The following is a 17908-nucleotide window of genomic DNA, read 5'->3' as shown; positions in this document are numbered from 1 at the left end:
GACTTCAGTCAGATAACAATATGAATAATATTGATGGCAGTTCAGGTCTGAATGGGGGAGCAGGAGGAAAACTGGGAGATGATGAGACCCTGGACAGAGACAAGCTGCAGCTGTTCAAAGACGTCTCTCAGGGAATCCTGGAAGAACTCGATGTGACCTCATGAAGGTCTGGAAGTGTTGAAGCAGGGACAGGAACTCAACTGCTGCTGCTGGGATCCATCTGATCTGGAGCCATCATAGAGGCAGGCAGCACCATCTAGTGGAGAGATGGGACAACTGCATGTAACTGGTTTCTGCCTGTGGCCTGACTGGTTTTCAGGTTGTTCTCGTTGACTTGTTATGAGGAAGCGACGCCAGATCAAATGCACATAAACACCTGGCCTGAGGAGGGAGAAGGAGCAGCGTCTCTCTGATCCAGGTATGAAGGCCATGATTAATGGACATGTCTGTCCATGTCGGTCACCTGTTTGTCTTGAACCGCTAACTGAATTAAAGGAGGGGGAAGAAGGAGGGAAGAAAAGAACCATTGAACGAGTGTGCAGGTTGAGTTCAGCAGGTGAGAACCCCCCAGACCAACAGGATCCCTCTGACTGAGTTGGCTCCCTGCTTGAGTGTCCAGCTGAACCGTCTCCATCAGGAGGTGTGAAGGTGGGATTCTAGCTGGTTCACAACGAGCGTCAGTGGGAACGTTCACAGCAAACCAGCAGCGCTTGGTTTCTCATGTTGTGTCATCAGGGAAGAATGCAGGGAGAGTATGAACGGGTCCAACCGGATCTTAACATGCCAGACTTCACACTGGAGTTGAGGGACAGCCGCTGTGTCTCATCCAGACATGAAAGAGGGTCCTGACCACAGCATCATTCAGTGTTGCTGTTTGAGGTCCTGGAGGCGGAGCAGCTGCTAGAAAAGCCTGAGTTTATGATTCTGAGCTGTTGGAGGAGTGAAGCTGAGACTCAAACCTGGAATCTGATCCGAACCATCAGAGTTTCCTGATGCTTGGATCAACATTCCGAGTAGGAATGTTGGACTGAGATCTTTCCAAAGTCAGAGCTGCTGGTTCCTTCACCTGCACTCGCTGCTTCATGGAGATTCTGTTCTCCATCAGAAGGTGATGACACCAACAGTCTGATAGTCAGGTTGTCATGGTGATACGTTTGTGACTCTGGTCCCAGGTTGGGACCGGAGTCACAAACTGTTCTGTGAAACACAGAGAAACACAGCAACAATGAAGACACACAGCAGCCCGTTCATCGTCCAGATCATGGACATAGTAAAGAGTAGATCCCGCATCCGCCGCTACCACGAATGGGCGCTGTCAAGAAATGCCGCCGCCAACTTGGTCCGGTCGCCCGCCTCACTCTGCACCGCTGTTTAACCGGCGCAATGAAGTCTCAGCGCATTAAATGAATCATAGTTCGCTCAATACTACGCTATTTTTTCCTCTACAAAAGTCATTCAAAGATTCATGATGGAGGCCATAACTTTTTGGCGTTTTCAAACACTCATGATGAATCAAATAATATTTTAGAAGATGCCGGCAGTGGCTGTAGATGCCATAGTAACATAATTAATCAAGGATAACTAGGTTAGAGCTGGTTCCTGCTACGTCTCAGTGATTATTAAAAACTGGCCATTTTAATTGGCTAATTTAATATATATTTGATTTTGTTTAATTTTATAGATCTGTATACACACACTAATAATGTCATATAGAAGCAGACTGTCTACTTTAATAATTGGAAAATTGAAGAAATACCCACAAATATAGAGCCTACATATCCAAAAATTGCACAATTTCAAGTTAAACCTAAGAACATCCATCCATCATCATCTGCTGCTTATTCCTACACATTAATGGTCGCGGGGGGCTGGAGCCTATCCCATCACCTATGGGCAAGAGGCGGTGTTCACCCTGGACAGGTCACCAGTCCATCACAGGGCCAACACACAGAGACGAACAACCATTCACACTCACACCTACGGTCAATTTAGAGTATCAATCAGCCTCATCCCCTCTTGATGTCTTTGGACTGTGGGAGGAAGCTGGAGTACCAGAGAGAACCCACACAGGAACAGGGAGAACATGGAGACTCACACAGAAAGATCCTATGCTGGAGCCGGGACTCCAACCTGGAACCTTCTTGCTGTGAGGCCACAGTGCTGACCACTGCACCACCGTGCAGACCCCCAAGAACATATGAGATAATATTCAATTTGTAGTCATAGTACAATGAATACTATTAGTATTAATAGTATACTATAAATAGTACCATAAACTGAGCAAACACGTACTGTAATGCTTAAAGTAGTATTTTTGTGGCTGCCGGGTCATCCTGAGGAGTCTCAGATCTGCTGGAGGCAAGACAGAAAGACAGGGATGGATGGATAAGATGGATAGATACAAAAAAATCTTTAAAAAAAAAGAGTTCACTTTCCTACTTTCTATTTTATTCCTTCAAGTTTCTTCTCTCCCAAACAGTTTTCCAATCGAATGCTAATCTGTTGCTAACACCAAAGTTGCTATAATTGTGAATAAGTCAGCTGTCTTCAAGTGACTCTACCATCAGGTAGAATGTTGAGGAAACGTTTAATCCTACTTGTGAAAAGTTAACCCTTGAGCCCTGCTCGCTACCGTCCGCACACTGGCACAGGAATACGGCGCACAGTGCTCCGGCATCGCTGAATCACCATACGAATGACTGGAGCGTATGGGAGCTTGACCGGACCAAGATGGCGGCCGTATTTCTCGCTGCGCAGCAGTCCGAGCGGTGTCTACTCTTTATTGTGTCCATGGTCCAGATCGTGTCTGAGGCATACCACCCAGGCGCACCTGCTCCTGTGACGAAGGTTCCACCCTGATGCGGCACATTTTCACCATGTTTCAATGTCGAAACTGACATAAAATTTAACATGACAGCGATGTTGTTCAATTCTATTAAGGGGGTATTAAACCCTGGCAACAAAGAAATTTTTTTTTTAATTAAATGAATATCTAAACAGGCTGCACGGTGGTGCAGTGGTCAGCACTGTGGCCTCACAGCAAGAAGGTTCCGGGTTCGAGTCCTGGCTCCAGCACAGGATCTTTCTGTGTGGAGTCTCCATGTTCTCCCTGTTCCTGTCTGGTCCCTTCTGTATATAGCTGCTTTATTACATTTGTGTATCACAACTGGGGAAATAAATATTGTTACAACTTATGCAACTCTGTCGTGTTTTGCCATCAGTGGTTTAATGTCTGGATCCCACCACTGCCACCAAATGTCACACCCCGGACACGGTTATGGGTAGTGTGAGACCCAGACATTAAACCATTGATGGCAAAACACGACAGAGTTGCATAAGTTGTAACAATATTTATGTCCCCAGTTGTGATACACAAATGTAATAAAGCAGCTATATACAGAAGGGACCAGAGGTCTGTAATAAAAATAATCAAAACTAAATAACAAGCTCAAAACCAAAGCATAATAACTCAGATACAAATCAAAATATTTAACAATGATCAAATGCATACATTCTATGTTTTAGCAGTATACTTTCAAGAATAAATCAAATATGCATATTCTGTGTTTTAGCAGTCACAATACTTTCAACAAGAATAAATCAAATATGCATATTCTATGTTTTAGCAGTCAATACTTTCAACAAGAATAAGTCAATGCGCATATCAACCATGGTTTACTCTTAGCTTAATCAATAGAAAGAACATCATAACTTGGAAACAATAGAACTTTTGAGAAACAATATTCACCTCTGGACCTCAGCAATGAGCACCTCACCCCAGCAGAGTTAACAGCAGACTGCCTTGTAAGCCCACTCTCACCCCTTATATACTCTCATGGCCCCTCCCACCAGACAGACCAAAGACCAGTTAAGGGGAGTTGTATTGTTTTCCCAAATTGTTCTGTGTACCTTAACATACAGCAAAGAAACACCATGTCCTTCAGTGACCATATATATCTGCTACTTTGCAATAAACAAATGTCCAGTGTCCTTCATTGACCAAACCCATTCACATGTCCATGTACTGTTCGAGTTCCCCTGTCTCCGGACAGGGAATGGTTCGCCCCAATTTGGGCGTAGCCTTCGACGCCTACTTAAAGGCTCCAGCCCCACCCTGACTCTTTTAGGATCCAGTTCAGAGCCCTGGTGAGGGAGAAGGTTGTAATTTGTTTGATGCATGGTTTTGTGAATAAATGTCCTTTAATGTTGCTGGTTGTTTCCGGGTTTGTCCATGTTATCCCACCAAACAATTGTGCACTTATTGAGGTGGGTTAGGGACAAACAGTGACAGTGGGGTCTAGACTGTCACAGGTTCTCTCTGGTACTCCAGCTTCCTCCACAGTCCAAAGACATCAAGAGGGGACGAGGCTGATTGATACTCTAAATTGACTGTAGGTGTGACTGTGAGTGAGAATGGTTGTTTGTCTCTGTATGTTGGTCCTGCGATGGACTGGCGACCTGTCCAGGGTGAACCCCGCCTCTCACCTGTAGATGCTGGGATAGGCTCCACCCTCCCACCCCGCGACCCTGACTAGTAAGGAATAAGCGGCAGACGACGATGGAATATCTCAACACAAAAATGGTCGCACTATTTTTGGGCATGTCACACGTTCATTTGTCAGACTTTGATGTTGGATCTGATAGCAGCTCTTTCAGTTCAGAGCAGCTCAACCAGACAAAGTTCAACTGTCCTCCTGGAGTCCAAAGGTTCAGGTCTTCTTGCTGCTATCAGATGACTTCCATCCTCCAGACAGAGAAGAATGAATGTCTCTCCACCATGTTTCTGAAGAGGAGAAGGATTTGAACTTGGAGGAGTCACAAGTTTGGGTCCTGAGATGTGAAGCTTGTTGATAAATGAAGGTGTTGTTGTGTTTGTGTGAAGGTTTGAACTCTGATATGAATCAGAGTGAGGACCTAGAGGAGGGAGCCCCTCCCCAGAAAACCAGGCTGGACTCTACTGGTCCTGGAGCTGGAGCTGGAGCTGGACCTGGAGCTGGACCTGGACCCAGGTGTGTGTCCTTCAGAAGCAACGCCTGTATGGATCAGCCGATTTCTTTCAAAGATGGTCAACAGTCTTCTGGTCAGAGGTGAGCTCTGAGGACTGAAACTCATTTTTCTCAGGCATTTTTTTTATCGTCATCATTAAAACGTTTGACCTTCAACATTTTCCTGTTTTCCTGGATGATTTTTCCTGATCGTCAGCATTGATCAGTGTTGTTTCCATCAGGTTCTCTCAGAGGACACCAGACCCCCCCGAACCCAGCTGTGTGTCCATGAAGAGTGATTGGTCTATGGGTCTTCCTCTCAAGTTCAAAGGTGGACTGGAGTCTGATCCCAGGTGAGAATGTAAACTGTCTGTTCTGATACGATCTCTTCCACTCAAGAGCAGGGGGCTATGGGCAGGTCTGGGACCAGCCACAGACCCCCCCATCTCTGCTGGGTCCAGGTCCCTGCTACCATGAAGGTCCCTGGTGTTCCTTTACTATTGGTTCTTTGACTTCATCTTGTCTCCACAGACTTGATCAGCAGAACTCAGATGGTCTCGGTGGTGAGTCCATCCAGCAACACCCAGCACACCTGGACTCCATCTTTATGGTCTGTGAGGGTTCAGTCACTCACTGGAGACCAGCAGGTTTTCAGTCACATGACCTGTTTTTGCCTCCACTCGTTTCACTCTGACATTTATTCTGTTCCAGCTGCTGGAGGAGAAGATTGTTGACTTTGTGAAGAAGGAGCTGAAGAGATTCCGGAGGGTTCTGAGTCCAGATGAACCAGAGGAGTGGTTGGATGATGAGGAGGAGCAGAGGAGGAGCAGAGAGGCGTTCATGAAGATCACACTGGACTTCCTCAAGAGAATGAATCAGGAGCAGCTGGCTGACCGTCTGCTCAGCAGTAAGATGATTTGAACAGCTTTAAAGCTGGAGTGCATCATGTTTTGATCCAAATGAAGGTTCCTCACATTCAAGCCCTCGTCAAACCAGTTCCAGCTTCCTTCCTGCAGCACCCAGATATATCAGGACCAGGACGAGTCCCAGTGTTCACCCTTGACTCCATTTGTTCTTTGTTCATTCAGGAACTTCTGCAGCCTGCCAAAGTCAACTGAAGTCCAACCTGCAGAAGAAGTTTGAGTGTGTATTTGAGGGGGTCGCTAAAGCAGGAAACCCAAGCCTTCTGAATCAGATCTACACAGAGCTCCACATCACCGAGGGAGGGGCTGCAGAGGTCAATGAGGAACACGAGGTCAGACAGATTGAGGCAGCATCCAGGAAACCAGCCGCACGAGACACAACCATCAGACTAGAAGACCTCTTTAGAGCCTCAGCTGGAAGAGAGACAGCAGTCAGGACCGTGCTGACAAAGGGAGTGGCTGGCATCGGGAAGACGGTCCTAACACACAAGTTGACACTGGACTGGGCTGAAGGCAGAACCAACCAGCACATAGACTTCATGTTCCCGTTCACCTTCAGAGAGCTGAATGTGCTGAAGCAGAGGAACTTCAGCTTGGTGGAACTTGTTCATCTCTTCTTCTCTGAAATCAAAGAAGCAGGAATCAGCAGGTTGGAAGAGTTCCAGGTTGCGTTGATCTTTGACGGTCTGGACGAGTGTCGACTCCCTCTGGACTTCCACAACAACCGGACCGTGACCGATGCTACAGAGTCCACCTCAGTGGACGAGCTGCTGACAAACCTCATCAGAGGGACACTGCTTCCCTCCGCTCACCTCTTGATGACCACACGACCTGCAGCAGCCAATCAGATCCCTGCTGAGTGTGTTGACATGGTGACGGAGGTGAGAGGGTTCACTGACCCCCAGAAGGAGGAGTACTTCAGGAAGAGATTCAGAGATGAGGAACAGGCCGAGACCATGGTCTCCCACATCAAGAGGTCCCGAAGCCTCCACATCATGTGTCACATCCCCGTCTTCTGCTGGATCACTGCGACCGTCCTGGAGGACCTGTTGACCACCAGAGAGAGAGGAGAATTGCCAAAGACCCTGACTGAGATGTACATCCACTTCCTGGTGGTTCAGGCCAAAGTCAAGAAGGTCAAGTATGATGGAGGAGCTGAGACGGATCCACACTGGACTCCAGAGAGCAGGAGGATGATGAAGGCTCTGGGAAAACTGGCTTTTGATCAGCTGCAGAGAGGCAACCTGATCTTCTATGAATGTGACCTGACAGAGTGTGGCATCGACATCAGAGCAGCCTCTGTGTACTCAGGAGTGTTCACTCAGATCTTCAGAGAGGAGAGAGGACTGTACCAGGACCGGGTGTTCTGCTTCGTTCATCTGAGTGTTCAGGAGTTTCTGGCTGCTCTTCATGTCCATCTGACCTTCATCAACTCTGGAGTCAATCTGCTGACAGAGAAACAAACATCCCGGAGGTCACGAGTCTTCAGAGGTGAACCTGAACTAAATAACCTGCACCAGAGAGCTGTGGACCAGGCCTTGAAGAGTCCCAATGGACACCTGGACTTGTTCCTCCGCTTCCTCCTGGGTCTCTCACTGCAGACCAATCAGACTCTCCTGCAAGGTTTGGTGTCACAGACAGAAAGAAGCTCAGAGACCAAACAGGAAATAGTTGAGTTCATCAAGACGAAGATGAATGAGGATCTGTCTCCAGAGAGAAGCATCAACCTGATCCACTGTCTGAATGAACTGAACGATGATTCTCTGGTGGAGGAGATCCAGCGTCTGCTGGGATCAGGACGTCTGTCCTCAGCTAAACTGTCTCCAGCTCAGTGGTCGGCTCTGGTCTTCATCTTACTGTCCTCAGAAGATCTGGACGTGTTTGACCTGAGCAAATATTCAGCTTCAGAGGAGGCTCTTCTGAGGCTGCTGCCAGTGGTCAAAGCTTCAACTGCAGCTCGGTAGGTGGATGAAGTCCTGGATGTGTGATGAGACTTTTACCAGTTGAACTTCATATGTGAGGAACACCTCTGGTTCTCATCCTCCACCCTCTCATGGTCTGAGTCTCTGTAGGAAGTTGGAGCAGGATAGAACAGGAAAGAACAGAGACCAGAATGTGGTGGAACAGGGAGGACATTTGGCCGATGTCCCGTCCAAAGAGTTTGGTCAGAATGATGAGAGCAGAACATCCTGAGCTGGACTACTAGATATTTCTTCTAGTTTAACAAGCTCTCCTCCACATGAAGGGAAGGCATTCATGAGGGCTGAAGTTCAATCATGATGTCCATGTTCTGTTTCTCCAACAACTGATCAGAAGAGTCTTTTTGTTCTGATCTCATCAGATGTCTGTGTAGGTTCTCATTCATCCAGGTCATCGTAGATCGAAGCGAAGTAAAATCTGGTCAACTGGAAGTAAGTTTATCTTGAAGACGTTTCACCTCTCATCCGAGAGGCTTCTTCAGTTCTAGTGAAGAGTGTGGAAACTCCAGCTTATAAACCTATGTGGGAGTGGTCAGTGCTATTGTGGTGGAAACGACCCTCCCGAGACTCACCTGGCCTCCCCAAACGACAGTCGTGGTGCAGTGTCAGGGAGTTTCAGGGGTGGTCGTTAGGGAGTTTCACCGACCACTCAGATGCTAATGGGCTGTGCTGGCAGCAGCCGTTCCACATGGGTCTTTCAGCTGAGCTCTTTGGGGAAGGTTTGAAAGGACTTGGTTGTAAATAGGTGAAAGGAAATGTCGCAGTCCACCTCCTCTGTTCAAAGATGGTTTCTCTATCTTGACGTGGATGGCTTCTTTAACTCCTCTTTCAAACCATCTGTCCTCTCTGTCGAGGATTTGGACATGGTCGTCCTGGAAGGAGTGGCTTTCCTCCTTGAGGTGGAGGAAAACCGCTGAGTCCTGTCCTCCAGAGTTGGCTCTTCTATGTTGGGCCATGCGCTTGTTGAGGGGCTGTTTGGTTTCCCCTATGTAGAGATCCGTACAGTGAGGTCTGCACGGATCTGCCTGCAGAGGAGGTGGACTGCGACATTTCCTTTCACCTATTTACAACCAAGTCCTTTCAAAGCTTCCCCAAAGAGCTCAGCTGAAAGACCCATGTGGAACGGCTGCTGCCAGCACAGTCCATTAGCATCTGAGTGGTCGGTGAAACTCCCTAACGACCACCCCTGAAACTCCCTGACACCTCACAACGACTGTCGTTTGGGGAGGCCAGGTGAGTCTCGGGAGGGTCGTTTCCACCACAATAGCACTGACCACTCCCACATAGGTTTATAAGCTGGAAATTCCACACTCTTCACTAGAACTGAAGAAGCCTCTTGGATGAGAGGTGAAACGTCTTCAAGATAAACCTACGTCCAGTTGACCAGATTTTACTTCGCTTCGATCTCATCAGATGTTCTTCTGGTTTTACTTTGTTCTTCTCCTCCTTTTCCTCTGGTGGATGCTTGATAAATTCCCTCCAGAGCCTATTTTTCTTCTTAAAGTCTTTCTCCAAACCCTTTGTTCACCTTGGTTCCCTCCTCTTTAGGAACTTGTCTCAACTCCTTCAACAGACAACGTCGGTCAAAAAGAGTCCAAAATGGCTGTCAAACCTCATCCTAGGATTCCCTGCTGTCCTCTCCAGAAACTTCCTGTCAATCAGGACTCTCAGGTTCTGCTCTGAGCCTTCATTGCCTCTGGTGATTTGTTCCCTCCAAACTCTTCCTCTGCCTGTTTGTTCTGAGTTTGAAGTTCTTCTTCATCTCTGCCACTGTAAACAGGCAAATGGTGGCTCCCACCAGCCACTAACAGTTGACTTTCCTCTGTCCATCAATCACATTGATAGAAAGATTGTCCATCAGTGCTGCTCTGTTCTCTCAGGTTCTCTTAGGTTCTACAACGACTGGATAGAAACTCCACTCAACATGAAGGAACAAATTCTGCAGTTTTGAATGATCAACAGATTTCACCAAATCCAACAAACCAAACTCTCACTTTATCCTGATGCTCTTCATGTCATCCTGGAAGTGGATGAAACTGATCGACGCGTGACCCGGCGCTCTAGAAACACAACTAACTAATATGGTTCTGCATCTGTCAGCCTCAATTTCAGAGGTCACACATCCATCAGCTTCTCAGTAACCATGGTGATCTGATCAAGAACCTGGCATTGAAGAGCAACAGCCCCCTCTCTCTCTGACCCTGGTTGGACTAAACCTTTCAGAGCCTCTCCTCCATGCTGCAGCTCATTATCATTCAGCCAAGGCTCCAAAGTTGCTGCTCACTAAATCTCTGCTGAAACTGATGACGCTCTCTTTGATTGAGGAGAAGTTGCTGCAGAGCCTCCTGCTGGTGAAGTGAAGGACTGAAAACTGCTCCATTTGACTCCAGAACTGAACTCCTCTTCAGAATAACAGTCACAGTTCAAGCTGATGTTCTGGTGGAAGTGGATCTCTGATCAGTGGCATTTTCTAACTCCTAAATTGTTGGATCTTGACAGCAGAAGACTTCCAAAGTGTGGATTCACTCATTTTCTTCCAGTTTTCCCAGATTTATCTCTCCCAAACTGAGGTTGCTGATATTTCACAGCACAACTCCATTGACAGTGGGACATCTCCTCACCCCTCCTCCTCTCCTCCTCAACATTCAACATTGTCATGAATGTTGATCAAGATCTTCCAGGTCTCTGACCACTGTCACTTTTACCTGCTCAGGTGAGCGTTCAGTCTGATCAGGACTCTCCAGCTCCTCTCCACCAGTCCTGAATTCTCTTCCTCTTTGTCAGGATTCTGTCTCAGTCTCAGTTTGTCTTTGTGAGAGGCTCTTCTGCATGGACACCTGGACTCTTTGCTCCTCAGCTTCATGTTTTCTGCTCACAAATGGAGCGATGATGCTGAGCCTGTTGTTGTGTCTCTGGTTTGGTGGACGAGCAGCGATCTGGTCCCTGTTCATAGGAACCTCTCTGTTGTTGAAGAACTCCCTGACTCGCTGCTCAAGTGACTGCAGTTCACCTCTGGGTGCGTCCTCACCCTGCTGGTCAGCAGCTGTGAGGCAGCAGAGGTGCGGTGGCTGGTCTCAGGTCCAGACATCACCAAGTCCTCGTCCTTGTTTGTTGCTCCAAATCTTCCCCTCTCTTTTCAGTCTCTTCTCTTCTCTGGTCTTCTTCTTTGATGGCAGCCTTCAGGTGCTGCTCTTCATCAGTCTAATCTAGTTGGTCCCTCTGTTGCTGGCAACCTGACGTCGATCCTCTGACTTGAAGTTCAGAGACTTTTGAACTTCCTCATCGTCTTCTGCTGGTTTATTAGCAATGTTTTCTTTGGTTCATTATGAATGGACTTGGAAAGAAAAAAGAAAACAACTTTCCTGAGAGACTCCAGCTCATCCAATATGGCCGCTGTGACATCACATTGTAGCACACGTCATCAAAAGAGACCAAAAATAGTAGAAATCAATCAGACAAGTTTTTTTTTTTTACCCTGTCCTGTTCAGCAGCAGCATCCATGTTCCTGGTGCCTTGTTGGACTGAAGCAGTTCTACTCTGCTAAGGAGGAACCTGATAAACTCCTCCTATCTGTGTTGAACTTCATTAGGAATGGTGTTGGTTCATTGATGAAGCTACCAGACTGAGACTCAGGAGAGGACAGGAAGAGAGACCAAGGACAGGACAGGGAGGACAAGGGGGGGGGGGGGGACAAAAACAACAACAGCAATAGCAGAAAAAAAACAAAAAAACAAAAACCAAACAAACAAACAAAGAAAAAGTAACAACAACAACAGAGAGGAGAAAAGAAAAAAAAAAGGAAAAAACATTGGTTGCAGAATTTCCAGTGCAGGTTTACCATTTGGTTTAATATAATTTTTAGATAAATGTCTGAGTGTGTGATTATGGGTCAGTTGTGCACCGCATGCGTTTGTGTGTATACGTGTGTGTATGTGTATGTGTGTGTGCAACAGTTTGTCTTGGATGCTGTGCGTAGCTGGCTGTAGCTGATGTGGGGGGCCAGGACATCGCACCCCCAGTCCAGGATAGCAGGCAGGTCAGGAACAAGCCACCAGAGCACCCAGAAACCCCCAGGACACAGGGAGCCCCAGGCCACCCCTCCCCCAGGAAACAGCCACAGGCCAAACCCATGCCAGGACCCGTAGGAAAGCATAGGAGCAGCAAACCCCACCCAGAAGCAACCCACAGAGAGACGGGGCAGAGATGACCCCGGTCCCACCGGGCACCCCCCCCCCCCACAGCATGAGCAGAGCCCAGGGGCACAGGGCCCCTCTGGCCCGAGACCCGACCAGAGCCCCCCAAGAGGTCCGCCAGCGGCGAGGCCGACACCCACCCACACCCCACACCCAGGCAGGGCAGCCACAGCCCACCACAACGACCAGGCCCACCGCCCCCGAATGGAGATACCCCCCCAACCCCCGATCCCCATCCCCTCCACCCATCCCCTGTTCTCCCCCTCCCCCCAGAGCAGGCGGGCTTCAGGCTATAGGGCACCACCAGCCAGCCAGCCGGGAACCCCCACTCCCCTGAGAGGCCCAGCCCACCCGCCAGGGTGAGCTGAAGGCACGCACGCCCAGGACCGCCACCCCCGGACAAAACAATCATACCCTCATCTTCCTCCATACAGGTGCTGAGTACTCCATAGATGCTGATACGGTCCAGGGCACCTCAGACTTAGTGAAACCGCCAGCGAGCGATCCACCACACAACAGCAGGGCCCGTGACCAACCCCAGCCCAACCACCATGCTGGGAAGAGGACCAGCCCCCCCCACAAAGAGCCCCGGGCAGGCCCCCAGGCCTGCAATCGTGCAGTTAGCAAAGGAGGCAGCACTGGACCCACTCCCTGCCCCAGCTGCCCCCCCATCCCAACATGGGTGCAGGGTGCGTGTTGTGCATAGGAATGTAGATGTGATGATGTGGATGACTAGAATGTAGTTAAAATTGGCGGAGGCACCCAGGGCATGGGAGCCCCGCCGGTTGCAGACGGCAGAGTCTCCCAGTACATCCTCATGCACTCCCCCAAGCCCTAAATGTCTACGATGTGATTAAAATTGGGGGGTCCAGCCCCTCAAGGCCTAGTGATACATAAGATGTGATGTGATGGGACAGAGAGGCGATGAGAGGGGCTGAGGAATGGGCCAGACCTGCAGGGGGCCAACTTCCAGACTGGTCCCGCTGGACACCCCGTCACCACTGCAACCAGCCGACAGGGAGTCTAGCCTACCTGGTCCAGGGGTCTGATTGGAGCACCAAGGGGCACTGTCCAGAGATCTGGGCAGAGGGTCCACCACCGCGCAGTGCGAGGGCAGACTCCAGCTCATCCAATATGGCTGCTGTGACATCACATTGTAGCACACGTCACGCCAGTTGAGTCTTCCTGTTCTTATAAAGCTGGAAACTCCCTCAGAATCAGACCAGTGGGTTCAAACTAGTTCACATTGTTAAAGTGATGCTTCACCTAACAAGTGGATTCTGCTGGTCAAGAACTCACCAACAGGAGTCGTGAGCTCTCAGAGAGGTTCTCCTCCTGCATGACTTGTGTGGGACTGCAGAATGCAGGAGGATCCGGTCACGTCTCTTTAGCTTGAAGCTACTTTACTTTATTTATATCTATATGGCACTTTTCAGACAGAAACTGCAACACAAAGTGCTTCACAGAAATAAAAGAAAAACATTAAATACAATATAAAGCCACCGAGACCGCCCGACCCGGACAGACGGGCACACTCCACATATAATGCAGAGGCCCCCGGCTCTCTGGGCCTGGACGATCCCAAGGATGACGCCCCTGCGGGCGGACCAGACACACCTCCCAGTGTGGAGGGCCCCCACCAGGAAACACTGGAGCTAAAAACTGAAAGACTAAAAACTAAAAGACTAAAAGAAGGTAGAATAGGAAAGAACAGAAATTACAATGATATTTAAGTATCAGAATGACATAAAAATATATATATATATATATACATATATACTTTTATATATATATATGTATGTATATATATATATATACATACATATAAAATCTAAAAGTTTAAGAGCTAATTGAAAAGTAGAATAAAAAAATTAAAAGATAAAATATAGTGATGAAATTAAAGGATAAAAGAGACTGCATCAGTTAAATCAGTTCAAAGCGAAGCTAAAAAGGTGAGTCTTGAGCCTGATAACGACAGCTACCAACAGCTAAACTGTCCAGAAACTTCTGTTTCCAAACTCTCCAGGTCATCGTCTTCTTGTCCAGGCGCATATTTTTGAGTACTTGAAAGTCAAAAGCACTCATTGGGTGATGTATCGCTTTAAAGATGAACACTAAAGAATTAAAATCAATCACTGAGCAGAGAATGAGAACAGATTTCATCATTGATGAGTTGGTGTTGACGCCATGTTTGCTCATGTTTCCATTTCTTCTTCAGGCTGAGGGATTGTGAGCTCTCAGAGAGAAGTTGTTCAGTTCTGTCTTCAGTTCTCAGCTCTCAGTCCTCCAGTCTGAGACAACTGGACCTGAGTGGGAACCTGCTGCAGGATTCAGGAGTGGAGCTGCTGTCTGCTGGACTGGAGGATCCACACTGTCACCTGGAAACTCTCAGGTCAGAGTCCAGCTCTCATCTTAGCAGGCCTCCACTCCACCCTCTCCTGGTGGGATATATATATATAGATATAGATATCTATATCTATCTATATCTATCTATATTTATATCTATATCTATATCTATATCGATATATATATATATATATATATATATATATATATATATATATCGATATAGATAGATAGATAGATATAAAATAATCCTGAAAATAATGAATTGGAATAAAATAGAGGCAGAGAGGAAATGATGGCAAAAGACAAAGAGAATTAAAATGGAGCAGTGAAATACAGGAAGATGAGGATCAAAGCTCTGGTGAAGAGAGAACAATGTTGAAGAATGAATGAAGGAAGAAAGACAGAACTAGAAACTGATTCAAAATGGAGTCAAACGATCAACCAGGAAGACATCAGTTTAATTGAAAGGATAAATTTTATATATATACATATATATGTATATATATGTATATATGTATATATATATATATGTGTATATATGTATATATGTATGTATATATGTATATATATGTATATGTATGTATATATATGTATATATGTATATATGTATGTATATATGTATTTATGTGTATATATATGTGTGTGTGTGTGTGTGTGTGTGTGTGTGTGTGTGTGTATATATATATATATATATATATATATATATATATATATATGTGTGTGTGTATTCATTTATTTATTTCTACTGGTGCGATATATATATATATACAGTGTATATATATATATATATATATATATATATATATATATATATGTATATATATATATATATATATACATATATACATACATATAAAATCTAAAAGTTTAAGAGCTAATTGAAAAGTAGAATAAAAAAATTAAAAGATAAAATATAGTGATGAAATTAAAGGATAAAAGAGACTGCATCAGTTAAATCAGTTCAAAGCGAAGCTAAAAAGGTGAGTCTTGAGCCTGATAACGACAGCTACCAACAGCTAAACTGTCCAGAAACTTCTGTTTCCAAACTCTCCAGGTCATCGTCTTCTTGTCCAGACGCATATTTTTGAGTACTTGAAAGTCAAAAGCACTCATTGGGTGATGTATCGCTTTAAAGATGAACACTAAAGAATTAAAATCAATCACTGAGCAGAGAATGAGAACAGATTTCATCATTGATGAGTTGGTGTTGACGCCATGTTTGCTCATGTTTCCATTTCTTCTTCAGGCTGGAGACGTGTGAGCTCTCAGAGAGAAGTTGTTCAGTTCTGTCTTCAGTTCTCAGCTCTCAGTCCTCCAGTCTGAGAGAACTGGACCTGAGCCTGAACCTGCTGCAGGATTCAGGAGTGGAGCTGCTGTGTGCTGGACTGGAGGATCCACACTGTCACCTGGAAACTCTCAGGTCAGAGTCCAGCTCTCATCTTAGCAGGCCTCCACTCCACCCTCTCCTGGTGGGATATATATATATATATATATATATATATATATATATATATATATATATATATATATATATATATATATATATATATATATATATATATATATATATATATATATATATATATATATATATATATATATAAAGATATATATATATATATATAAAGATATATATATATATATATATATAAAGATATATATAAAGATATATAAAGATATATATATATATATACATATATATATATATATATATATATATGAAACTCTGAACATATTGAATGAAACTCTGAATATATTGAATGAAACTCTGAATATATATATTCGAAACTCTGAATATATATATTCGAAACTCTGAATATATGGAATGAAACTTTGAATATATGGAATGAAACTTTGAATATATATATGAAACTCTGAATATATATATGAAACTCTGAATATATATATTCAGTTTCATTCCATATATTCAGAGTTTCATTCCATATATTCAGAGTTTCATTCCATATATTCAGAGTTTCATATATATATTCAGTTTCATTCAATATATTCAAGGTTTCGGCAAATCTCATTTGCATTTGTCTGTCTGTCCACAGTCCGCTGTGTCAGTAACGTGTCCAAAGCTGACAATGTGTCGCCGATCATCAAATATGTTCAGTACTAAACTTACGTTCAGCCTGCATTGGTCTATGAATGTGGGCGATTCTTACTGTATATGAACAATATATGAAGAGCTACCCTTTCAGTTCACGAAATCCCTGCAGCTGCAGCAGCTTCTCCAGTCCCGGAGAAGTGCCGCGTCAGAGCACAGTGCCATTACGCATGGCCGATCACTGTTTTACCTTCATTGAACCACCTGAAAATTATACCAAGCGAACCATACAGATCTAAATACGATCACTGTTTAACCTTCAATGAACCACCTGAAAACTATATCAAGCGAACCATACAGATCTAAATACGATCACTGTTTTACCTTCATTGAACCACCTGAAAACTATATCGAGCGAACCATACAGATCTAAATACGATCACTGTTTTACCTTCATTGAACCACCTGAAAACTATATCGAGCTAACCATACAGATCTAAATATGATCACTGTTTAACCTTCATTGAACCACCTGAAAACTATATTGAGCGAACCATACAGATCTAAATACGATCACTGTTTTACCTTCATTGAACCACCTGAAAACTATATCGAGCGAACCATACAGATCTAAATACGATCACTGTTTTACCTTCATTGAACCACCTGAAAACTATATCGAGCGAACCATACAGATCTAAATACGATCACTGTTTTACCTTCATTGAACCACCTGAAAACTATATCGAGCGAACCATACAGATCTAAATACGATCACTGTTTTACCTTCATTGAACCACCTGAAAACTATATCGAGCGAACCATACAGATCTAAATACGATCACTGTTTAACCTTCATTGAACCACCTGAAAACTATATCGAGCGAACCATACAGATCTAAATACGATCACTGTTTTACCTTCATTGAACCACCTGAAAACTATATCAAGCTAACCATACAGATCTAAATACGATCACTGTTTTACCTTCATTGAACCACCTGAAAACTATATCGAGCGAACCATACAGATCTAAATACGATCACTGTTTTACCTTCATTGATCCACCTGAAAACTATATCGAGCGAACCATACAGATCTAAATACGGACCTCGACACACAGCAGAGTGTTCCGTTAATAGTTCTGCTTTTCTATGAAGGAAAAACATGGCCGCCCGCAGGCACTGCCATGAAGTCTGACGTCAGTCGAGTTTCATATATATATTCAGAGTTTCACTCCATATATTCAGGATTCATTATATATATTCAAAGTTTCATTCAATATATTCAAAGTTTCATTCAATATATTCAAAGTTTCATTCCATATATTCAGGGTTTCATTCAATATATTAAGATTTTCATATATATATTCAGAGTTTATTTCAATATATTCAGAGTTTCATATATATATTCAGAGTTTTGTATACAT

General features: G+C 44.9%; 1 protein-coding gene across 1 annotated transcript; it reads left to right on the top strand.

Annotated features, from left to right (window-relative positions):
• Window positions 1–303: 303 nt before the first annotated feature.
• Window positions 304–17679, top strand: LOC147272212 (protein NLRC3-like). The gene is made up of 8 exons (XM_086202797.1): window positions 304–418; window positions 4883–5087; window positions 5228–5338; window positions 5517–5595; window positions 5697–5892; window positions 6074–7868; window positions 15676–15849; window positions 17640–17679. The coding sequence occupies exons 2-8, from the start codon at window positions 4897–4899 to the stop codon at window positions 17677–17679; spliced, it is 2586 nt and encodes an 861-aa protein (XP_086058923.1). The 5' UTR covers window positions 304–418; window positions 4883–4896.
• The last annotated feature ends 229 nt before the right edge of the window (window positions 17680–17908 follow it).

The sequence above is a fragment of the Aulostomus chinensis genome, chromosome 1 (assembly GCF_037954235.1).
Source record: "Aulostomus chinensis isolate RoL2024-O1b breed Wild chromosome 1, RoL_Achi_v1.0, whole genome shotgun sequence".
Classification (NCBI taxonomy): Eukaryota; Metazoa; Chordata; class Actinopteri; order Syngnathiformes; family Aulostomidae; genus Aulostomus; species Aulostomus chinensis.
The sequence above is the reverse complement of the archived record's forward strand: the minus strand, read 5'-3'. Positions and strand labels throughout refer to the sequence as shown.